The 25,177-nt window shown below is 45.1% G+C and overlaps 2 protein-coding genes across 2 annotated transcripts; one reads left to right on the top strand and one right to left on the bottom strand.

Moving 5' to 3' along the window:
• Window positions 1-1,758: 1,758 nt before the first annotated feature.
• Window positions 1,759-7,555, bottom strand: LOC123455759 (odorant-binding protein-like). Its single transcript, XM_045137273.1, has 6 exons — window positions 7,517-7,555; window positions 6,072-6,211; window positions 4,814-4,884; window positions 3,243-3,353; window positions 2,345-2,481; window positions 1,759-1,857 (listed from the first exon to the last, which is right to left on the bottom strand). Exons 1-6 carry the CDS (start codon window positions 7,553-7,555, stop codon window positions 1,759-1,761), a joined length of 597 nt encoding a protein of 198 aa, XP_044993208.1.
• A 102-nt stretch (window positions 7,556-7,657) lies between these two features.
• On the top strand, window positions 7,658-24,884 carry LOC123455760 (odorant-binding protein-like). The gene is made up of 6 exons (XM_045137274.1): window positions 7,658-7,690; window positions 19,557-19,696; window positions 20,884-20,954; window positions 22,415-22,525; window positions 23,288-23,389; window positions 24,826-24,884. Exons 1-6 carry the CDS (start codon window positions 7,658-7,660, stop codon window positions 24,882-24,884), a joined length of 516 nt encoding a protein of 171 aa, XP_044993209.1.
• The last annotated feature ends 293 nt before the right edge of the window (window positions 24,885-25,177 follow it).

A 25,177-nucleotide genomic window follows, 5' to 3' on the forward strand; every position in this document is an offset into this window, starting at 1 on the left:
AGAAAATGGGTGTTCCAGGACCTCTAGCCACTGCACATGAATTCCAGATGCATATACCCTCTTGTGCATCTGGCTTACGTGGATCCTGGAGAGTTGAACTGGGATCCTTTGGCTTTGCAGGTAAATGCCATAACCACTAAGCCATCTCTCCAGCTCTTATATGCCTATTTTTAAAAACTATTTTATTTATTTGAGAGAGAGAGAGAAAGATGAACATGGAGGAAAGAGAAGACAGATAGATGACAGAGATATAGATAGATTAGATGATGATAATGAAGATAGATAGATAGGTATAGAAAGAAAGAAAGAAAAAAAGAAAGAAAGGAAGGAAGGAAGGAAAGAAGAAAGAAAGAAGAAAGAGAGAGAGACATACAGAGAGACAGAGAGTGTGTGTGGTGTATGGGCATGCCAGGACCTCTAGCCACTGCAAACAAACTCCTTAACTCCTAAACAAGGGACTTAAGTGCTAAGCCATTTGCCCAGCCCTGTTTGAGATTTTGACCCCTTCAACTTCACCTCTCCTATCACATGTGGTAGATAATGTCTATCACACCACGTGACTCACTCCTGTGACACTGTCCGTCACCTGTGTCTCTGCCAGGAAGGCATCCAGTTTTGTTCTATTCAGATACAATGACAAAGATTACACAGTGCTGGACTGTGGATGCGAAGGTTTCCATAGCTAAGCTGGCGCAGATGGGCATGGACAGAGGCTCATGGTACGCACAGAGGTTGCAAGATGCCAGTTTATTGCATCTTCCAGAGAAGCAGGGATGGCAAGTCAGCCTGCCATGGAGCTGGAGGGAGGGAGGCAGAGGCTGGAGTCTGGACTCAGGAGGAAGAGGAGGAGGAGGCGGGGTGACGGGATCAGAAGAAGTCTTCTTACACAGGATTTCCAGACCATGGGGGGAAAAGGTGCCCAGAAAACTTCCAGTCCTGTATCGGCAGAGAACACAAGAGGGCAAGAGAAAGCCAGAGCTCACTTGAGGATGGACACACTCCACACTGGCCAGCAGTGACACAGGGCGTGGGCAGAGGGAGATTTTTGTTTTTAATATATATACGTGCAAGCAGAGAGAGAGAGTGGGTGTGCCAGGTCATAGTGTCACTGCAAACGGACTCCAGATACATGTGCCACCTTGACCAGCTGGCTTACATGGGTTCTGGGAAATCGAACCTGGATCCTCAGGTTTGTCATCTCTCCAGCCCACTAGATGGTGACTGAATGAAGGCTTCTTGCAAACATTCCCTTCTCTGGACTCCATGTAGGCGGGCTCATGTGGATTCTATAGGGGGCATTTCCTCAGGACAGTCTTAAGACTGTACGGTCATGCCTCAGGACATATTTTGAGAATTTACAACAAACATGCTAATCTGCAGAAATAAAATATTGGGGCTGGAGAGATGGTTAAGGCCCTTTTCTCAGAAACCTAAGGACAGAGCTTCGATTCCCTGGTACCCACTTAAGCCAGATGCACAAGATGGTTCATGCTTCTGGAGTTTGTTTGACCCTGGTATGCCTATTCTGTCTCTGTCTCCTTCTTTCTCTCTCAAAAGAATAAAGTATTTTTTTTAAATATAGAGCACTTAAGCCAGGTGTGGTGGTGAACGCCTTTAATCCCAGCACTCGGGAGGCAGAGGTAGGAGAATTGCCATGAGTTCAAGGCCACCAGTAGGCCTGCGTAGGGAATTCAGGTCAGGCTGGGCTAGAGCAAGACCCTACCGTGAAAAAAACATAGCTATATCCTGTGCCTCGGGTCAGTGTGATAGTTGCAATGATTCATACAGGACGTGATATCTGACTTTACTTGCTTTAGAGAGGTGGTGTACTGACATTGAAGCATTATCAGGAGGTTGCTGTGGAGTAAGTTCACAAAAAACATTCCAGCTGTTCATGGCGGCACACGCCTTTGATCCCAGCACTGGGGAGGATGGGGGCAGAGGTAGGGGATCACCATGAGTTCGAGCCAACCTGAGACTAAATAGTGAATCCTAGGACAATCAGAGCTAGAGTGAGAGCCTACCTCGAAAAACCAAGACAAACACATCAATAAAAGAAACTCACAATTCAAACATATGGTAGGTAAGGAGCCCATCTTGCTTTGACTCACCCAGCAATGGCCTTATTTCCTTATTTAGGACACACGTCTGTAAAGAGAAGTAGGGAGGGGAAAAGACACGGAGGATTAATACGGTTGCCAAATATTTGAAGTAATTATCAACAACCATTGCAATAAAGCATGGTGAACAGAAAATGCCAATGAAGACACCTTCTGGATTCATTTCATGTGTGTGTATAATGTATATGTCATATATATATATCCTATAATATATAAACATATACATATATTAGTGCCCCAGGCAGCGCGGTGAATGTACCCGTGTTGAGGACATATTTGATGTTCTCCTTGGGGATGCCCTTGTCCTCCACGACCTGCTCCAGCTTCTTCTTCTGTTCTTCATCCAGTTCTCTGGTCTTTCCTGAAGAAGGGAGAGAAGGGGCCAAGGGAAATTTTGGGGGACACTGCAGCAGTCACCTGCATCCTCATGTCACCATAGCTATCCAGTGGACAATTCTGCCTTCTCTCTCCCACTATCCAACATGGTACACAACTGCTCCACACAGGCCTGAGCTCATGACATGCAGGTACTCAAAGGAGTCTCAATGTCAGCATCCAACATGTTAAGCCCTTGGGGAATATGGGGACAGTGGAGAATTCAAGCTAGTCATCTCAAGGGTACTATAATCCTGGGCATGTTCTAAACCACATCTTGGGGCTGGACAGATGGCTCGGGGGTTAAGGAGATTGCCTGTGAAGCCTGAGAACACAGTTCAATTGTCCAGGACCCACATAAGCCAGATGCACAAGGTACTGCATGTGTGTGGAGCTCATTTATACAAGCTAGAAGCCCATTTCCTCTCTCTCCCTTTTTTTTTCTTAAACATTTAAGTAAAATCATTCTATACATTTAAGAGTTTTTTTTATGTATTTGAGACACAAGGAGAGAGAGAGAGAGGAAGAATAGGAAGAAGAGGCATGCCAGGGCCTCAAGCCACTGCACATGAACTCAACATGCATGCGCTACCATGTGCATCTGGCTTATGTGGGTCCTGGCGAATCAAACCTGGGCCCTTAGGCTTTGCAGGCATGCACCTTACCTGCTAAGCCATCTCTCCAGCCCTAAGTAAAATACATTTAAAATTAAAAAAAAAAAAAAAGCAAAAACACATCCCCACTCACCAACCAAGAAGACCAGCTTGGTGAACTTGCCAAAAGGATCCTTGTTTATACTACCAAATGCAATGCAGTTTCCTGTGTGCTTCATCACTTCAAATTTGTTGTCACCCTCATCTATAGGTCAGAAGGGGGCATTTCAGAACTCAGTGGAAGCCATTTGTCCATGGAATTAGACAAAACATGTTTTCAACCAGGAGGGTGGATCCTGAATTTCATTATTATTTTTTCCTCATATTTATTCTTCCTAGCATGGATGGTGGCAGCTGTGAGGAAAGATTCCTCTCCCACACATCTTGGTGACACAGTCCACAAACGCTGCCTTTCTCAAAACTGAATCGAAGCGGGCTGGAGAGGTGGCTTAACGGTTAAGGCGCTTGCCTTTGAAGCCTAAGGACCAAAGTTTGATTCCCCAGAACCCATGTAATGCACAGGGTGGCACATGCATCTGGACTTGTTTGCAATAGCTGGAGAGCCTGGTGCGCTCTCATTCTCGTCTCCCCTCTGTCCCTCCCTAGTTCTCTCCATCAAGTAGATAAAAGCTGAATCCAGCTCAGAAGGAACTTTGTAATTTCTGGTAAGTAATGTCTTTCTGACAGAACAGCACACAGACGTCAGGGGGAGGGCTGTCACCTGACTATGTCTTCACTAACGACAATCTTCTCTTCTTTGGGAATTTTAACTTTGGGTTCCTAAACCCCCTGCGACATACTGGTAAGAGTATGTAGATGCACGGTGACATGTCGTAATAGGATTCTATGGTGAAAAGTGTTCGTGCTGATATGCAGCAGGTGATGAACGGGTAGTAAGGAAGAGTGTGGAGCTTCAGACGCGGATGGGACAGTCTCAGGCTGGAGTTTGTCCACTGGCTACACACTCACATGCAAATGTAATAATAAAATGTTAGGGTAAATGTAGAATAACATAGGGAAATCTATTTCATTCATCCTGATGGCTAAATTTGGAATTTTTTTTTTTTCTTGTCTTTGGTTTTCAAGGTAGCCCAGAATGACCTGGAATTCACCATGTAGTCTCAGGCTGGCCTCAAACTCATGGCAGTCGTCCTACCTCTGCCTCCCAAGTGCTTGATTAAATGTGGACACCACCACACCTGAATAAATTTTGGAATTTACTCATAATTATAAAAGCTTTGAACCTAGAAATATGTGATTGCTACTATCAGCTTTCTCTCCATATCAAACCATGTGAAATTTAGTTTAACATTTTGGCTATCATTTGAAAAATTTTCACATACATAATTTCAGTTAAGGAGGCTTACACAGATCCTCCCGTGAGGAGACGGAGCCCAGGGCCTCAGGCTTCGCAGGCAAGAGCCTTAACCGCTGAGCGGTCCCTCCAGTCCCTAGCACTTCACCTCTGAAGTTTCAGAAACACAACTGAAGTGGACTCTGGGTGATGAGCTCAGCACTTGGAAGGACACCCATTCCCAGGTTGTCCTGGTCACTAGCTGAAGTCCTGGGACCTATGTGAGGGCTGTACGCTCACCACGGTGGCAGGGAGGATGCGGGCACACCCCGGGGTTGTGGTCACAGAGCCCCTCCATGACACACACTCACAATGGACCCGGTAGGTGCCATTCCCGATGTGCTTGGTAAAGGTGGTGATCTTCTGACAGAACCCGTTCAAGCTCGAGAGAGAACACAACAGGGATTATTTGTCATTGTGCAGAACAGCTGGACTAACAGACGGTCTCACCATGCGTCCAAGGGGCAGAAATATAAACAATGTCACTGCTGACCACAGAAATCCCTCCCATGTCCCTGGAACTCTTGTCTCGTTGAAGCTGTTCTTTGTTTGCTTTTAGAGTAGGGTCTCGCTGTAGCTCGGGCTGACCTAGAATTCACTCTAGTCTCGGGCTGGCCTCCAACTCATGGCCACGATCCTCCTACCTCTGTCGCTGTGGTGCTGGTATTAAAGATGTGTGCCACCATGCCCGGTTTAATCATGGGTTTGTATGTGAAACAATGTCCCATGGCCTTGAACTAAGAAATGAACCATTTCACTTGGAGAACTTGTTCCTGCTGCCTGTCACCTTTAATATGCTCCGTGTAATGCATATGTATTGTTATTATCTATAGTATTGTATCTACACAGTTATTTCATATATAATATGCAATTGTTACATTATAATATTACTAAATTATAAGATATATACTTATAAAATATATACACATATATATAGTGGTTAGCTTGTGACCCATCCATTCCTCCATCCCCGAAAAATACTAAGGGTTCTTCATCATTTTAACTGTCACTGCAGGCATGAGTCTTCTAAGTGTGATAGAAACTAGATAATCATTTTAGGGTTGTTCAGAGAATGTGAGGCTGTGGTTGTCGCTGGTAGACACGGATGCAAGATGCTGCCTGTTTTCAAACAGTCTCAGAGCTACCCAAAGCCCCACCCCAGGCTCTTTGAGCAAATTCTTCATGGACTCTCACCGGCAGACATTAGTATCCCAGCCAGGACTCACTCCTTAATTAAAGGGATTAAATTAAATCAATGTGGGGCTGGAGAGATGGCTCAGCTACTAAGGCGCTTGCCTGCAAAGCCTAAGGACCTGGGTTTGATTCCCTGGTACCCATGTAAAGCCAGATGCAGATGGTGGCACATGCACTTGGAGTACGTTTGCAGTGGCTAGAGGCCCTGGTGCATCCATTCTCTGTCTCTCTTCTCTCTCTCTGCTTGCTTGTAAATGAATAAAATTATTAAAAAATTAGATTGACAGACTAAAGTAGAGACTGTCAGTCTGCTTGCAGCCCCCCTGTGTACAATTTGCTGGGCTGTCTCATTAGACTCAGGACGAGTTTGCTTACTGGGTAAAGAAGGTGACAGCCAGCTCCTCGCATCCGTTGCTGCACTCCAGGTGACGCATGTACAGTCGCAGCGGCCCATCCACTTCGATCTTCTTCTCGTTGGAGGAGGCGATGGCTATGGTATGCCAGTCTCCTGAGAGCTACAGAGAGACATGAAGGGACCTTCTCTGTTCCCTCAGAGACTCTCCCCCAAGTGCTCACAGTACTGGAACTCAACAGATGGGTGCATACATCTGGCTTGTAGGCAGGTCAGGCCTATGTGGCCTGACATGTAGAACCACATCATGGAAGGGGATGACAGCGTTGACAGATCAACTTGGAAATGAGGCTTATGGAAGCTGCTGACATTGGGTCATCCAGCGCCCAGAAAACACAAATTGTATTCCCTGTGGTCTCGGCTGTACTGACCCAGGAGCCATTATGATGTTAAAAATATATAGATAGAGCTGGAGGAATGGCTTAGCCTTTAAGGTCTCTGTCTCTCTCTCTCTCTATTAAATTAAATAAATATTGAAAACATAAATAAACATTTAAAAATAATATAAGAGTTTTATTTATTTATGTGAGATAGAGACAGAAAGAGGGAGAGAGAGAATGTGTGCACCAGGCACTCCAGCTGTTGCAAGCAAATTCCAGATGAATGGGCCACATTGTACATCTGGCTTATGTGGGTACTGGGAAATCGAACTTGGGTACCTAGGCTTTGCAGGCAGGCACCTTAACCACTAAGCCATCTCTCCAGTCCATAAATATTTGAAGGAAGAATGACTTCCAGGGTGGTCCCTGATGCCCCCAAAACATTACAGGCCCATTGCCACCAGGAATAGATGGTAAGACCACCCTATTGCTGAAGACTCCACATACTTGGGCTGCAATGTCAGTGAGGAATCAAGCTGGAGCTGAGCTGAAAACCTCCTCCCTGTAGACCAGCTGACATAAAGCTGGCAAAAGCTATGCTGAATGCAGCTCCACGGGAGACAGAAGTCATCGGTGCAGAGTGAGAACAGTGTACACTGCAAGTCTTAAGTTTGGCCAGCCAGGTCAAATGAGCCAACAGCGCAGCAGTGCCATGTCCATCATGGGGGAACCACACCCTCTCTAATCGGACTGGAGGCCTAAGCCATGGGAGGGAACACATGCCTGATACTGAAAACCTGTGATGCTTGGCTAAATGCATGTGTCATGCTCACCAAACTGCCCAGTAAGCACTTCTCTTAATGTTCATGCCCATATATTAATGCTACTCTCACTTTTGGTTAGAGAAAGTTCTCTTTTCAGCTGGCAGTGACCTCTGGGATGACTCTAAAGGCACCATAATGCTGAGAAGAAATGCAGAGGAGTGTTCACCACTGAGACATCTCTATCATACCTTCCACGGCTCAGGTCCCTTACAGAAGAGGTGGCAGAAAGAATGTAAGAGGCAAAGGAAGGGCAGGAAGGCTTACAATGATCTCTTCCAAACGCACAGTGGCCTGGCTGCGCATGACCACGCGGTGCTGGCACTACCTACCCAAGACCATCATGAGAGTATGAAAAGATGATGGCATCAACATAAAAGAGCCTAAATGAGACAGGAAGGGGATATGATGGAGGATGGATTTGTGAAGGGGAAACTGGAGGTGGGTAGGGAATTATCATGGTTTATTGTCTATCATTTTGGAAGTTGTCAATGTAAAAAAGTTTGAGAACTCACATGTATATGGAAATGTGTGTCTGCAGTGGTTATTAATCCAACTCATCTGTAAGTGCTACAGAGTGGCACACACACTTTCACCCTCTCAAACATGTGCACATTCATACATGTGCACACACTGACACTCACATACACAGACCAAACACAGTTACCTCGTCATCATGGGCCAGGGCCAGAGCACACCCCAGAGCAAGCAGCAGGACCTTGAGCATGGTGGTGTCTTCTCTGTCTTCCTCAGAAGCTCAGCGTGCACAAGTGTGGGTGAAGCCTCTGCGCTGAGGACACTTTTTATCCTGTGTGTCTGAGGACACACTGAGGAAGGGACCAATCATGGCTCCTCAGGGCGCCTGGCCCCTTGGTCAGGGCTTCCTGCTTGGCTCTGATGGGTGCCCACACACATTCCAGATTGTTCTTTACTTGTTACGACCTGGAACTAATCAGCTTAAGCCATGGTGATTAACTGTCCTTTCAGGGCAGAGTGAAAGCACAGTATCCCTGAGGAGGTTCAAGGACAGCGTGTTCTTTTCTTCTAGATCTCCATTAAGAAAATGGAGGTATACAAAATGCGTATATGAGCTAGGTGTGGTGACCAATGCCTTGAATCCCAGCACATGGGAGACAGAGGTAGGAGGATCCGCTGTGAGTTAGAGAGCAGCCTGAGACTACAGAGTGAGTTTCAGGTCAGCCAGGGACGGAACAAAACACAACTTAAAAGGAAACAATCATACAAAAAAACCTCAAAAAAAACAAAACAAAACAAAAACCCAAAATGAGAATGTGTGTGTGTGTGTGTATGTGTGTGTGTGAAACTTTCATTCAGAAGGTACTATAAATTTTCTTCAAAGACTAAAAAGAAGCTGGAGAGAAGGCTCAGCAGCTAAGGCACTTGCCTGTGATAGCTAAGGACCCAGGTTCGATTCCCCAGTACCCACATAAGCCAGATGCACAATGTGGCACATGCATGTGGAGTTTCTTTGCAGTGGCTGGATGCCCTGGTGTGCCCATCCTCTCTTTCTGCTTGCAAATAAATAAATAAATAAATAAATAAATAAATAAATAAATAAATAAATAAAATTGTTTAGGGTCTGGAAAGCCAGAGGATCCAGGTTCAATTTACCAGGACCCATGTAAGGCAGATGCAGAATGGGATGCACACATCTGGAGTTCATTTGCAGGGGCTACAGGCCCTGGTGCACCCATTCTCTCTCTTTCCCTACCTGTTTCTGTATCTCACTTTCAAATAAATAAATAAAAATAAAGTTTAAAAATATTTTTAAATGACATCAAAATAGTACAGGTACTAGTTGGATTGAGAAAAGGTTTCTGTGGGGTTGAATGGGAAAAGGGCAGAAGAAACAGAAACAAGATGGGATTATGATCTAAGCACATTATACACAAATATTAAATGTCAAAAATTTATAGAAGCTGATAGTGTGGACTCACACATTTAATCCCAGAGCTCAAAGGCAGATGTAGGAGGATTGTGGCCATGAGTTCAAGGCCAGTCTGAGACTACATAGTGAGGTCCAGATCAACCTGGGCTAGAGCAAGACCCTACCTTAAAAAGCAAAGAAATAAACCGGGCATGATGACACGCGCCTTTAATCCCAGCGCTCAGGGCCAGAGGTAGGAGGATCGCCAAGAGTTTGGAGGCCACCCTGAGGCTACATAGTGAATTGCAGGTCAACCTGGGCTAGAGTGAGACCCTACTTTGGAAAGCAAACAAAAAACCTAATAATAATAATAATACTTTAAATACCAGGAGGAAACAAAACAAACTGAATGATTCATTTTAGAAGAAATAATTAATGATAATTATTCATGTATGTATAATGAAACCCCATAATCTAACTCAAGGATGAGTTTGTTTTTTTTTTTTTCAGGTTGGGGGGGCTGGAGGTAGGGTTTCGCTCTAGCCCAGGCTGACCTAGAATTCACAATGTAGGTGCAGGGTGGCCTCAAACTCACGGTGCTCCTCCTACCTCTGCCTCCAGAGTGCTGGAATTAAAGGCGTGTGCCACCACACCCGGCGCAACGATGAGTTTTTAAGACTTACAGAGCATGAAAATCCACCCACTTTAACAGAGGGTTATTGCTGACTCTTGAATGGTGGTCTCATACTTATTTTCATGAACATAACCCTCCACTCTCCTTCTGCTTTTTTTCTTTTTAATTTTACTTATTTATCTGAGAAATAGAGAGAGTGTGTATGGATGCACCAGAGCCTCCAGCCACTGCAAACCAACTCCACACTCACGCGCTGCCTTGTGCCTATGGCTTTTGTGGGTGTGGGGAATCGAATCTGAGTCCTTAGACTTTGCGGGCAAGTGTCCTAACCAGCGCGCCATCTCTCTAGCCCTCCTTCTGGTAGCCAGGCCAGGTCCATCCATCTTTCCTCCCTGTCCTAAGGGTTAGTCTTCAAGTGATTGCTTGGAAGTGTGTGTTCCCCAGAATTCCAGAATCCTTCCGCCACACGAGCAAGGCCTGACTCGGCTCCAGAGAGGGGGTGTCCCGCTGCTGTGCTCTGAGCACCTTGCACCCACCTCTCAGTGACAGTCACACAATCTCCACTTTCTTCCCTGTGAAACTGGGGTGGATTTTTAAAAATATTTTATTCATTTATTTTTTATTGAAGAGACAGACAGAGAGAGAGAGATACAAAAATAGAGAGAGACAGAGAGAATGGGCATGCCAGGGCCTGCAGCCACTGCAAATGAACTCCAAATGCATGTGCCACCTTTGTGTATCTGACTTACGTGGGTCCTGGGGAGTTGAACCTGAGTCCTTTGCCTTTCCAGGCAATTGCCTTAACTACTAAGCCCTCTCTCCAGCCACGGATGTGTTTTTATAGTTCCTGTCCTTTTCCAACAAGATACAATTAACTATAATTGTAATTTTAGTTTGCATTTTCTGAATGAATGTATGGACATAATTTACATTTTTCTTTACTATCAGTTTATAATTGTTTTCTCGAGGTGCCTCTGGAAATTGTTTGCCCATTATGATGGGGTATTGTTTTTCTCATTATTGACACTAGGAATTTCATTACAGTTTCTTCTTTTGGTGTTTTTTGACGTAGTATCTCATTGGAATTTACTATGTAGTGTCAGGCTGGCTTCGAAATCAGGGCGATCCTCCTACATCTCCCTCCTAAATGCTGGGATTAAAGATGTGTGCCGTCATGCCCGGCTCTGTGTAGTTTCTTAACAAAGGTTCATTTCCCAAAAGATGTAGACTTCAAAGATCCAAGATCCATGCATATAGGCTGGAGAGATGACTTAGTGGTTAAGGCGCTTGCCTGCAAACCTAATGACCCAGGTTCAATTTCTCATTAGACGTGTAATTCAGAGGCACATGCATCTCGAGTGCTCAGTGCCTGGAGGCCCTGGCACATCCATTCTCTCCCCATATATATCTGCCTCTTTCTCCCTTCTCAGATAAATAAATAAATATTTATTCAAAAAGACCCATGCAAGTAAATTAATAGTTTGAAATTTTCTCCTCTCTCTCTTTCCCTTGCTCCATGCTCATATCTGCTCTCGTGTCCAAATCGACATGGAGTTCCTCTGTATCCTGGTGGATGTGGTTCCAGCCTTACAGCTCACACACACTCACGCGCTTCTCTGTGAGGCTCTCCTACTCCGTTGTGCAAATATATAGTCTAAAATTCACTGGGTTTCCTTGACACATGTTCGCTTCCTCTGCAAAGTGTGTTTTGTTGTCGTTGTTATTTGATTGTAGGGGCTTGCCTTAGCCTAGGCTAACCACTATAATTCACTATGTAGTCTCAGGGTGGCCTCGAACTCTCAGCGATCTTACTACCTCTGCCTCCCAAGTGCTGGGATTAAAGGCATGCACCATCACACCAGACTTCATCATTATTATTATTTATTAAAATCTATGTTTTCTCGTTCACACTCTGCCACCTGCATTTTGGAGAACAATGCGTACAAGGGAAGTGATTCTCTTTAATAATAAAACAAGCATTGAGCAGAAGGAAGACTCCAACATGGCAATCCTCCAATGAACACTGTTCTCTGTTCCTTCAGAGAGCCTTCCCCTAAGGACAGCAGAGGTCCTTTCTATCTACAAATCCTCTTGCAGAAGCCCCGGCCAACTGTGCGGTGACTCGAGGTGAAGATGAAGCAGGGACGTCTTGTGTGCGCATGACTTCCTTGTTCTGGAATCGGCCTTTCTGTGCACCATGGGCATCCTCTGGGAGAGCAGCACAGACTCACCACAGAGAACTCGCGTGCGCAAGCCAGGCTCGTGGGTTCATCTTCCTGTCAGCTTTACTGGTCTCTGAGCTGTAACTGTGTCTTCAGTCACTGCCACGTCGCTGTTCTAAGTCATCGTGGAAGAGGATGGTAGTGCCTCGACCTGCACAGCTTTCAAAGTACAGACGACGTGTTTCCAGTGTGTCCACGTGTTTACTTAGAAGGACAGCACATCCCAAGAAGCTATGCTTTGGGCTTCTTTCCCACCTGGCATCTGATCATCTAACACTTTTACATTGAGGCATTTTATATATATATTTTTAAAGGTATTGGGGGCTGGCGAGATGGGTCAGTTGTTGAGGTGCTTGCCTGCAAAGGCTAATGTCCTGAGTTTTATTCCACACCACCCGTGTAAGGCATGTAAGCCAGGTGCATAAGGTGGCACATGCATTTGTATTTCCTTTGCAGTGGCTGGAGCTCCTGGCACACCCATTCTCTTTCTGTCTTTATTTGCTTCTCTACTGTCTTTCAAAAAAATGAACACAGTTAATTCCAGGTTTGCCTGGACTAGAGTGAGACTCTACCTCAAAAGAAACATAAAAAAAATAAAATATAAAAAATATGTTTTATTTACTTATGAGAGACAATGGCATGCCAGGTCCTGTAGCCACGCAAATGAACTCCAACACATGTGCATGTGGTTTAAGTGGGTATTGGGGAATCAAACCTGGGTCCTTAGACCTTTCAGGCAAGTGCATTAACCCCTGAGCCATTTCCCCAGCCCTTGAGTGCATTTTTAATTACAGGTTGTAGTCGTCAACCAAAAGTGTAGAACTTGTGAATTCCAAGTTCGCTGAGAGCAAACATAGAGAATGTTGACACAAGAGATTTCTATCCAGTAATCCATCACATACCTCAGTGTGTTCCTGGGCTGTGTGCGTGCCTGACCTTTTCCTAAAACTTGGCTGAATCCAGATGTCTTTGGGCCACTTCTCCAAAGAACATGTCACCTTTACATTCATCAGGAACCAGCACAACCTCAAGGGACTAATCCTTTAAAAATATTTGTTACTTATTCACAAGCAGAGAGAGAAAAGAAGAGACACAGGCAGAGACAATGGGGACACCTGAGCCACTTTTGTCATTAGCCTCAGGACATTGGCCTTTGCAGGCAAGTACAACGACTAACCCATCTCTCCAGCCCCCAATATTTTTTAAAAAAATGAACCCAACATGGCTCAGGGAAATTTTGCGGAAGAGGGGGTGGAAAGAATGTCAGAGTCACATGTTGGGTCATGATATGCAGAGACATTTATCGTACCAATAACTGTGGGCTAAATCCACAATGCACGACCCGTTTACATCAACAAGGAGGGGCCATTGGAAGGGGTTAGATCATGGATGAGCCTAAACAATGGTACCAAATTTCTTGTATTTGCTGAAAAGAAAAATAATAAATTAAATTTAAAAAATTTAAAAAAAATATAAAATGCCTCAATGTAAAAGTGTTAGATGATCAGATGCCAGGTGGGAAAGAAGCCCAAAGCATAGCTTCTTGGGATGTGCTGTCCTTCTAAGTAAACACGTGGACACACTGGACACACGTCGTCTGTACTTTGAAAGCTGTGCAGGTCGAGGCACTACCATCCTCTTCCACGATGACTTAGAACAGCGACGTGGCAGTGACTGAAGACACAGTTACAGCTCAGAGACCAGTAAAGCTGACAGGAAGATGAACCCACGAGCCTGGCTTGCGCACGCGAGTTCTCTGTGGTGAGTCTGTGCTGCTCTCCCAGAGGATGCCCATGGTGCACAGAAAGGCCGATTCCAGAACAAGGAAGTCATGCGCACACAAGACGTCCCTGCTTCATCTTCACCTCGAGTCACCGCACAGTTGGCCGGGGCTTCTGCAAGAGGATTTGTAGATAGAAAGGACCTCTGCTGTCCTTAGGGGAAGGCTCTCTGAAGGAACAGAGAACAGTGTTCATTGGAGGATTGCCATGTTGGAGTCTTCCTTCTGCTCAATGCTTGTTTTATTATTAAAGAGAATCACTTCCCTTGTACGCATTGTTCTCCAAAATGCAGGTGGCAGAGTGTGAACGAGAAAACATAGATTTTAATAAATAATAATAATGATGAAGTCTGGTGTGATGGTGCATGCCTTTAATCCCAGCACTTGGGAGGCAGAGGTAGTAAGATCGCTGAGAGTTCGAGGCCACCCTGAGACTACATAGTGAATTATAGTGGTTAGCCTAGGCTAAGGCAAGCCCCTACAATCAAATAACAACGACAACAAAACACACTTTGCAGAGGAAGCGAACATGTGTCAAGGAAACCCAGTGAATTTTAGACTATATATTTGCACAACGGAGTAGGAGAGCCTCACAGAGAAGCGCGTGAGTGTGTGTGAGCTGTAAGGCTGGAACCACATCCACCAGGATACAGAGGAACTCCATGTCGATTTGGACACGAGAGCAGATATGAGCATGGAGCAAGGGAAAGAGAGAGAGGAGAAAATTTCAAACTATTAATTTACTTGCATGGGTCTTTTTGAATAAATATTTATTTATTTATCTGAGAAGGGAGAAAGAGGCAGATATACATGGGGAGAGAATGGATGTGCCAGGGCCTCCAGGCACTGAGCACTCGAGATGCATGTGCCTCTGAATTACACGTCTAATGAGAAATTGAACCTGGGTCATTAGGTTTGCAGGCAAGCGCCTTAACCACTAAGTCATCTCTCCAGCCTATATGCATGGATCTTGGATCTTTGAAGTCTACATCTTTTGGGAAATGAACCTTTGTTAAGAAACTACACAGAGCCGGGCATGACGGCACACATCTTTAATCCCAGCATTTAGGAGGGAGATGTAGGAGGATCGCCCTGATTTCGAAGCCAGCCTGACACTACATAGTAAATTCCAATGAGATACTACGTCAAAAAACACCAAAAGAAGAAACTGTAATGAAATTCCTAGTGTCAATAATGAGAAAAACAATACCCCATCATAATGGGAAAACAATTTCCAGAGGCACCTCGAGAAAACAATTATAAACTGATAGTAAAGAAAAATGTAAATTATGTCCATACATTCATTCAGAAAATGCAAACTAAAATTACAATTATAGTTAATTGTATCTTGTTGGAAAAGGACAGGAACTATAAAAACACATCCGTGGCTGGAGAGAGGGCTTAGTAGTTAAGGCAATTGCCTGGAAAGGCAAAGGACTCAGGTTCAACTCCCCAGGACCCACGTAAGTCAGATACACAAAGGTGGCACATGCATTTGGAGTTCATTTGCAGTGGCTGCAGGCCCTGGCATGCCCATTCTCTCTGTCTCTCTCTATTTTTGTATCTCTCTCTCTCTGTCTGTCTCTTCAATAAAAAATAAATGAATAAAATATTTTTAAAAATCCACCCCAGTTTCACAGGTAAGAAAGTGGAGATTGTGTGACTGTCACTGAGAGGTGGGTGCAAGGCGCTCAGAGCACAGCAGCGGGACACCCCCTCTCTGGAGCCGAGTCAGGCCTTGCTCGTGTGGCGGAAGGATTCTGGAATTCTGGGGAACACACACTTCCAAGCAATCACTTGAAGACTAACCCTTAGGACAGGGAGGAAAGATGGATGGACCTGGCCTGGCTACCAGAAGGAGGGCTAGAGAGATGGCGCGCTGGTTAGGACACTTGCCCGCAAAGTCTAAGGACTCAGATTCGATTCCCCACACCCACAAAAGCCATAGGCACAAGGCAGCGCGTGAGTGTGGAGTTGGTTTGCAGTGGCTGGAGGCTCTGGTGCATCCATACACACTCTCTCTATTTCTCAGATAAATAAGTAAAATTAAAAAGAAAAAAAGCAGAAGGAGAGTGGAGGGTTATGTTCATGAAAATAAGTATGAGACCACCATTCAAGAGTCAGCAATAACCCTCTGTTAAAGTGGGTGGATTTTCATGCTCTGTAAGTCTTAAAAACTCATCGTTGCGCCGGGTGTGGTGGCACACGCCTTTAATTCCAGCACTCTGGAGGCAGAGGTAGGAGGAGCACCGTGAGTTTGAGGCCACCCTGCACCTACATTGTGAATTCTAGGTCAGCCTGGGCTAGAGCGAAACCCTACCTCCAGCCCCCCCAACCTGAAAAAAAAAAAACAAACTCATCCTTGAGTTAGATTATGGGGTTTCATTATACATACATGAATAATTATCATTAATTATTTCTTCTAAAATGAATCATTCAGTTTGTTTTGTTTCCTCCTGGTATTTAAAGTATTATTATTATTATTAGGTTTTTTGTTTGCTTTCCAAAGTAGGGTCTCACTCTAGCCCAGGTTGACCTGCAATTCACTATGTAGCCTCAGGGTGGCCTCCAAACTCTTGGCGATCCTCCTACCTCTGGCCCTGAGCGCTGGGATTAAAGGCGCGTGTCATCATGCCCGGTTTATTTCTTTGCTTTTTAAGGTAGGGTCTTGCTCTAGCCCAGGTTGATCTGGACCTCACTATGTAGTCTCAGACTGGCCTTGAACTCATGGCCACAATCCTCCTACATCTGCCTTTGAGCTCTGGGATTAAATGTGTGAGTCCACACTATCAGCTTCTATAAATTTTTGACATTTAATATTTGTGTATAATGTGCTTAGATCATAATCCCATCTTGTTTCTGTTTCTTCTGCCCTTTTCCCATTCAACCCCACAGAAACCTTTTCTCAATCCAACTAGTACCTGTACTATTTTGATGTCATTTAAAAATATTTTTAAACTTTATTTTTATTTATTTATTTGAAAGTGAGATACAGAAACAGGTAGGGAAAGAGAGAGAATGGGTGCACCAGGGCCTGTAGCCCCTGCAAATGAACTCCAGATGTGTGCATCCCATTCTGCATCTGCCTTACATGGGTCCTGGTAAATTGAACCTGGATCCTCTGGCTTTCCAGACCCTAAACAATTTTATTTATTTATTTATTTATTTATTTATTTATTTATTTATTTATTTATTTATTTATTTATTTGCAAGCAGAAAGAGAGGATGGGCACACCAGGGCATCCAGCCACTGCAAAGAAACTCCACATGCATGTGCCACATTGTGCATCTGGCTTATGTGGGTACTGGGGAATCGAACCTGGGTCCTTAGCTATCACAGGCAAGTGCCTTAGCTGCTGAGCCTTCTCTCCAGCTTCTTTTTAGTCTTTGAAGAAAATTTATAGTACCTTCTGAATGAAAGTTTCACACACACACATACACACACACACACACATTCTCATTTTGGGTTTTTGTTTTGTTTTGTTTTTTTTGAGGTTTTTTTGTATGATTGTTTCCTTTTAAGTTGTGTTTTGTTCCGTCCCTGGCTGACCTGAAACTCACTCTGTAGTCTCAGGCTGCTCTCTAACTCACAGCGGATCCTCCTACCTCTGTCTCCCATGTGCTGGGATTCAAGGCATTGGTCACCACACCTAGCTCATATACGCATTTTGTATACCTCCATTTTCTTAATGGAGATCTAGAAGAAAAGAACACGCTGTCCTTGAACCTCCTCAGGGATACTGTGCTTTCACTCTGCCCTGAAAGGACAGTTAATCACCATGGCTTAAGCTGATTAGTTCCAGGTCGTAACAAGTAAAGAACAATCTGGAATGTGTGTGGGCACCCATCAGAGCCAAGCAGGAAGCCCTGACCAAGGGGCCAGGCGCCCTGAGGAGCCATGATTGGTCCCTTCCTCAGTGTGTCCTCAGACACACAGGATAAAAAGTGTCCTCAGCACAGAGGCTTCACCCACACTTGTGCACGCTGAGCTTCTGAGGAAGACAGAGAAGACACCACCATGCTCAAGGTCCTGCTGCTTGCTCTGGGGTGTGCTCTGGCCCTGGCCCATGATGACGAGGTAACTGTGTTTGGTCTGTGTATGTGAGTGTCAGTGTGTGCACATGTATGAATGTGTACATGTTTGAGAGGGTGAAAGTGTGTGTGCCACTCTGTAGCACTTACAGATGAGTTGGATTAATAACCACTGCAGACACACATTTCCATATACATGTGAGTTCTCAAACTTTTTTACATTGACAACTTCCAAAATGATAGACAATAAACCATGATAATTCCCTACCCACCTCCAGTTTCCCCTTCACAAATCCATCCTCCATCATATCCCCTTCCTGTCTCATTTAGGCTCTTTTATGTTGATGCCATCATCTTTTCATACTCTCATGATGGTCTTGGGTAGGTAGTGCCAGCACCGCGTGGTCATGCGCAGCCAGGCCACTGTGCGTTTGGAAGAGATCATTGTAAGCCTTCCTGCCCTTCCTTTGCCTCTTACATTCTTTCTGCCACCTCTTCTGTAAGGGACCTGAGCCGTGGAAGGTATGATAGAGATGTCTCAGTGGTGAACACTCCTCTGCATTTCTTCTCAGCATTATGGTGCCTTTAGAGTCATCCCAGAGGTCACTGCCAGCTGAAAAGAGAACTTTCTCTAACCAAAAGTGAGAGTAGCATTAATATATGGGCATGAACATTAAGAGAAGTGCTTACTGGGCAGTTTGGTGAGCATGACACATGCATTTAGCCAAGCATCACAGGTTTTCAGTATCAGGCATGTGTTCCCTCCCATGGCTTAGGCCTCCAGTCCGATTAGAGAGGGTGTGGTTCCCCCATGATGGACATGGCACTGCTGCGCTGTTGGCTCATTTGACCTGGCTGGCCAAACTTAAGACTTGCAGTGTACACTGTTCTCACTCTGCACCGATGACTTCTGTCTCCCGTGGAGCTGCATTCAGCATAGCTTTTGCCAGCTTTATGTCAGCTGGTCTACAGGGAGGAGGTTTTCAGCTCAGCTCCAGCTTGATTCCTCACTGACATTGCAGCCCAAGTATGTGGAGTCTTCAGCAATAGGGTGGTCTTACCATCTATTCCTGGTGGCAATGGGCCTGTAATGTTTTGGGGGCATCAGGGACCACCCTGGAAGTCATTCTTCCTTCAAATATTTATGGACTGGAGAGATGGCTTAGTGGTTAAGGTGCCTGCCTGCAAAGCCTAGGTACCCAAGTTCGATTTCCCAGTACCCACATAAGCCAGATGTACAATGTGGCCCATTCATCTGGAATTTGCTTGCAACAGCTGGAGTGCCTGGTGCACACATTCTCTCTCTCCCTCTTTCTGTCTCTATCTCACATAAATAAATAAAACTCTTATATTATTTTTAAATGTTTATTTATGTTTTCAATATTTATTTAATTTAATAGAGAGAGAGAGAGACAGAGACCTTAAAGGCTAAGCCATTCCTCCAGCTCTATCTATATATTTTTAACATCATAATGGCTCCTGGGTCAGTACAGCCGAGACCACAGGGAATACAATTTGTGTTTTCTGGGCGCTGGATGACCCAATGTCAGCAGCTTCCATAAGCCTCATTTCCAAGTTGATCTGTCAACGCTGTCATCCCCTTCCATGATGTGGTTCTACATGTCAGGCCACATAGGCCTGACCTGCCTACAAGCCAGATGTATGCACCCATCTGTTGAGTTCCAGTACTGTGAGCACTTGGGGGAGAGTCTCTGAGGGAACAGAGAAGGTCCCTTCATGTCTCTCTGTAGCTCTCAGGAGACTGGCATACCATAGCCATCGCCTCCTCCAACGAGAAGAAGATCGAAGTGGATGGGCCGCTGCGACTGTACATGCGTCACCTGGAGTGCAGCAACGGATGCGAGGAGCTGGCTGTCACCTTCTTTACCCAGTAAGCAAACTCGTCCTGAGTCTAATGAGACAGCCCAGCAAATTGTACACAGGGGGGCTGCAAGCAGACTGACAGTCTCTACTTTAGTCTGTCAATCTAATTTTTTAATAATTTTATTCATTTACAAGCAAGCAGAGAGAGAGAAGAGAGACAGAGAATGGATGCACCAGGGCCTCTAGCCACTGCAAACGTACTCCAAGTGCATGTGCCACCATCTGCATCTGGCTTTACATGGGTACCAGGGAATCAAACCCAGGTCCTTAGGCTTTGCAGGCAAGCGCCTTAGTAGCTGAGCCATCTCTCCAGCCCCACATTGATTTAATTTAATCCCTTTAATTAAGGAGTGAGTCCTGGCTGGGATACTAATGTCTGCCGGTGAGAGTCCATGAAGAATTTGCTCAAAGAGCCTGGGGTGGGGCTTTGGGTAGCTCTGAGACTGTTTGAAAACAGGCAGCATCTTGCATCCGTGTCTACCAGCGACAACCACAGCCTCACATTCTCTGAACAACCCTAAAATGATTATCTAGTTTCTATCACACTTAGAAGACTCATGCCTGCAGTGACAGTTAAAATGATGAAGAACCCTTAGTATTTTTCGGGGATGGAGGAATGGATGGGTCACAAGCTAACCACTATATATATGTGTATATATTTTATAAGTATATATCTTATAATTTAGTAATATTATAATGTAACAATTGCATATTATATATGAAATAACTGTGTAGATACAATACTATAGATAATAACAATACATATGCATTACACGGAGCATATTAAAGGTGACAGGCAGCAGGAACAAGTTCTCCAAGTGAAATGGTTCATTTCTTAGTTCAAGGCCATGGGACATTGTTTCACATACAAACCCATGATTAAACCGGGCATGGTGGCACACATCTTTAATACCAGCACCACAGCGACAGAGGTAGGAGGATCGTGGCCATGAGTTGGAGGCCAGCCCGAGACTAGAGTGAATTCTAGGTCAGCCCGAGCTACAGCGAGACCCTACTCTAAAAGCAAACAAAGAACAGCTTCAACGAGACAAGAGTTCCAGGGACATGGGAGGGATTTCTGTGGTCAGCAGTGACATTGTTTATATTTCTGCCCCTTGGACGCATGGTGAGACCGTCTGTTAGTCCAGCTGTTCTGCACAATGACAAATAATCCCTGTTGTGTTCTCTCTCGAGCTTGAACGGGTTCTGTCAGAAGATCACCACCTTTACCAAGCACATCGGGAATGGCACCTACCGGGTCCATTGTGAGTGTGTGTCATGGAGGGGCTCTGTGACCACAACCCCGGGGTGTGCCCGCATCCTCCCTGCCACCGTGGTGAGCGTACAGCCCTCACATAGGTCCCAGGACTTCAGCTAGTGACCAGGACAACCTGGGAATGGGTGTCCTTCCAAGTGCTGAGCTCATCACCCAGAGTCCACTTCAGTTGTGTTTCTGAAACTTCAGAGGTGAAGTGCTAGGGACTGGAGGGACCGCTCAGCGGTTAAGGCTCTTGCCTGCGAAGCCTGAGGCCCTGGGCTCCGTCTCCTCACGGGAGGATCTGTGTAAGCCTCATTAACTGAAATTATGTATGTGAAAATTTTTCAAATGATAGCCAAAATGTTAAACTAAATTTCACATGGTTTGATATGGAGAGAAAGCTGATAGTAGCAATCACATATTTCTAGGTTCAAAGCTTTTATAATTATGAGTAAATTCCAAAATTTATTCAGGTGTGGTGGTGTCCACATTTAATCAAGCACTTGGGAGGCAGAGGTAGGACGACTGCCATGAGTTTGAGGCCAGCCTGAGACTACATGGTGAATTCCAGGTCATTCTGGGCTACCTTGAAAACCAAAGACAAGAAAAAAAAAAAATTCCAAATTTAGCCATCAGGATGAATGAAATAGATTTCCCTATGTTATTCTACATTTACCCTAACATTTTATTATTACATTTGCATGTGAGTGTGTAGCCAGTGGACAAACTCCAGCCTGAGACTGTCCCATCCGCGTCTGAAGCTCCACACTCTTCCTTACTACCCGTTCATCACCTGCTGCATATCAGCACGAACACTTTTCACCATAGAATCCTATTACGACATGTCACCGTGCATCTACATACTCTTACCAGTATGTCGCAGGGGGTTTAGGAACCCAAAGTTAAAATTCCCAAAGAAGAGAAGATTGTCGTTAGTGAAGACATAGTCAGGTGACAGCCCTCCCCCTGACGTCTGTGTGCTGTTCTGTCAGAAAGACATTACTTACCAGAAATTACAAAGTTCCTTCTGAGCTGGATTCAGCTTTTATCTACTTGATGGAGAGAACTAGGGAGGGACAGAGGGGAGACGAGAATGAGAGCGCACCAGGCTCTCCAGCTATTGCAAACAAGTCCAGATGCATGTGCCACCCTGTGCATTACATGGGTTCTGGGGAATCAAACTTTGGTCCTTAGGCTTCAAAGGCAAGCGCCTTAACCGTTAAGCCACCTCTCCAGCCCGCTTCGATTCAGTTTTGAGAAAGGCAGCGTTTGTGGACTGTGTCACCAAGATGTGTGGGAGAGGAATCTTTCCTCACAGCTGCCACCATCCATGCTAGGAAGAATAAATATGAGGAAAAAATAATAATGAAATTCAGGATCCACCCTCCTGGTTGAAAACATGTTTTGTCTAATTCCATGGACAAATGGCTTCCACTGAGTTCTGAAATGCCCCCTTCTGACCTATAGATGAGGGTGACAACAAATTTGAAGTGATGAAGCACACAGGAAACTGCATTGCATTTGGTAGTATAAACAAGGATCCTTTTGGCAAGTTCACCAAGCTGGTCTTCTTGGTTGGTGAGTGGGGATGTGTTTTTGCTTTTTTTTTTTTTTTTAATTTTAAATGTATTTTACTTAGGGCTGGAGAGATGGCTTAGCAGGTAAGGTGCATGCCTGCAAAGCCTAAGGGCCCAGGTTTGATTCGCCAGGACCCACATAAGCCAGATGCACATGGTAGCGCATGCATGTTGAGTTCATGTGCAGTGGCTTGAGGCCCTGGCATGCCTCTTCTTCCTATTCTTCCTCTCTCTCTCTCTCCTTGTGTCTCAAATACATAAAAAAAACTCTTAAATGTATAGAATGATTTTACTTAAATGTTTAAGAAAAAAAAAGGGAGAGAGAGGAAATGGGCTTCTAGCTTGTATAAATGAGCTCCACACACATGCAGTACCTTGTGCATCTGGCTTATGTGGGTCCTGGACAATTGAACTGTGTCCTCAGGCTTCACAGGCAATCTCCTTAACCCCCGAGCCATCTGTCCAGCCCCAAGATGTGGTTTAGAACATGCCCAGGATTATAGTACCCTTTAGATGACTAGCTTGAATTCTCCACTGTCCCCAAACTCCCCAAGGGCTTAACATGTTGGATGCTGACATTGAGACTCCTTTGAGTACCTGCATGTCATGAGCTCAGGCCTGTGTGGAGCAGTTGTGTACCACGTTGGATAGTGGGAGAGAGAAGGCAGGATTTTCCACTGGATAGCTATGGTGACATGAGGATGCAGGTGACTGCTGCAGTGTCCCCCAAAATTTCCCTTGGCCCCTTCTCTCCCTTCTTCAGGAAAGACCAGAGAACTGGATGAAGAACAGAAGAAGAAGCTGGAGCAGGTCGTGGAGGACAAGGGCATCCCCAAGGAGAACATCAAATATGTCCTCAATACGGGTACATTCACCGCGCTGCCTGGGGCACTAATATATGTATATGTTTATATATTATAGGATATATATATATGACACATACATTATACACACACATGAAATGAATCCAGAAGGTGTCTTCATTGGCATTTTCTGTTCACCATGCTTTATTGCAATGGTTGTTGATAATTACTTCAAATATTTGGCAACTGTATTAATCCTCCGTGTCTTTTCCCCTCCCTACTTCTCTTTACAGACGTGTGTCCTAAATAAGGAAATAAGGCCATTGCTGGGTGAGTCAAAGCAAGATGGGCTCCTTACCTACCATATGTTTGAATTGTGAGTTTCTTTTATTGATGTGTTTGTCTGGGTTTTTCAAGGTAGGCACTCACTCTAGTTCTGATTGTCCTAGGATTCACTATTTAGTCTCAGGTTGGCCTCGAACTCATGGTGATCCCCTACCTCTGCCCCTCCCCTCCAGTGCTGGGATCAAAGGCGTGTGCCCCCATGTCCAGCTGGAATGTTTTTTGTGAACTTACTCCACAGCAACCTCCTGATAATGCTTCAATGTCAGTACACCACCTCTGTAAAGCAAGTAAAATCAGATATCACGTCCTGTATGAATCATTGCAACTATCACACTGACCCGAGGCACAGGATATAGCTATGTTTTTTTCACGGTAGGGTCTTGCTCTAGCCCAGCCTGACCTGAATTCCCTATGCAGGCCTACTGGTGGCCTTGAACTCATGGCAATTCTCCTACCTCTGCCTCCCGAGTGCTGGGATTAAAGGCGTTCTCCACCACACCTGGCTTAAGTGCTCTATATTTAAAAAAAATACTTTAATTTTTTGAGAGAGAAAGTAGGAGACAGAGACAGAATAGGCATACCAGGGTCAAACAAACTCCAGAAGCATGAACCATCTTGTGCATCTGGCTTAAGTGGGTACCAGGGAATCGAAGCTCTGTCCTTAGGTTTCTGAGAAAAGGGCCTTAACCATCTCTCCAGCCCCAATATTTTATTTCTGCAGATAAGCATGTTTGTTGTAAATTCTCAAAATATGTCCTGAGGCATGACCGTACAGTCTTAAGACTGTCCTGAGGAAATGCCCCCTATAGAATCCACATGAGCCCGCCTACATGGAGTCCAGAGAAGGGAATGTTTGCAAGAAGCCTTCATTCAGTCACCATCTAGTGGGCTGGAGAGATGACAAACCTGAGGATCCAGGTTCGATTTCCCAGAACCCATGTAAGCCAGCTGGTCAAGGTGGCACATGTATCTGGAGTCCGTTTGCAGTGACACTATGACCTGGCACATCCACTCTCTCTCTCTGCTTGCACGTATATATATTAAAAACAAAAATCTCCCTCTGCCCACGCTCTGTGTCACTGCTGGCCAGTGTGGAGTGTGTCCATCCTCAAGTGAGCTCCTGCTTTCTCTTGCCCTCTTGTGTTCTCTGCAGATACAGGACTGGAAGTTTTCTGGGCACCTTTCCCCCCATGGTCTGGAAATCCTGTGTAAGAAGACTTCTTCTGATCCCGTCACCCCGCCTCCTCCTCCTCTTCCTCCTGAGTCCAGACTCCAGCCTCTGCCTCCCTCCCTCCAGCTCCATGGCAGGCTGACTTGCCATCCCTGCTTCTCTGGAAAATGCAATAAACTGGCATCTTGCAACCTCTGTGCGTACCATGAGCCTCTGTCCATGCCCATCTGCGCCAGCTTAGCTATGGAAACCTTCGCATCCACAGTCCAGCACTGTGTAATCTTTGTCATTGTATCTGAATAGAACAAAACTGGATGCCTTCCTGGCAGAGACA

Source organism: Jaculus jaculus, chromosome 18 (assembly GCF_020740685.1).
Source record: "Jaculus jaculus isolate mJacJac1 chromosome 18, mJacJac1.mat.Y.cur, whole genome shotgun sequence".
Taxonomy (NCBI): Eukaryota; Metazoa; Chordata; class Mammalia; order Rodentia; family Dipodidae; genus Jaculus; species Jaculus jaculus.

Excerpts from the sequence above, each read along its gene's own strand:
- LOC123455759 (XM_045137273.1), bottom strand. The coding sequence starts at position 7,555 with ATGCGCAGCCAGGCCACTGTGCGTTTGGAAGAGATCATT. Across the intron at positions 3,354-4,813 it reads TGGCACCTACCGGGTCCATT|ATGAGGGTGACAACAAATTT; the intron begins GTGAGTGTGTGT and ends TCTGACCTATAG. Across the intron at positions 1,858-2,344 it reads TGCCTGGGGCACTAATATAT|CAACCTCCTGATAATGCTTC; the intron begins GTATATGTTTAT and ends CTTACTCCACAG.
- LOC123455760 (XM_045137274.1), top strand. The coding sequence starts at position 7,658 with ATGGAGGATGGATTTGTGAAGGGGAAACTGGAG. Across the intron at positions 20,955-22,414 it reads TGGCACCTACCGGGTCCATT|ATGAGGGTGACAACAAATTT; the intron begins GTGAGTGTGTGT and ends TCTGACCTATAG. Across the intron at positions 23,390-24,825 it reads CAAATATGTCCTCAATACGG|ATACAGGACTGGAAGTTTTC; the intron begins GTACATTCACCG and ends TGTTCTCTGCAG.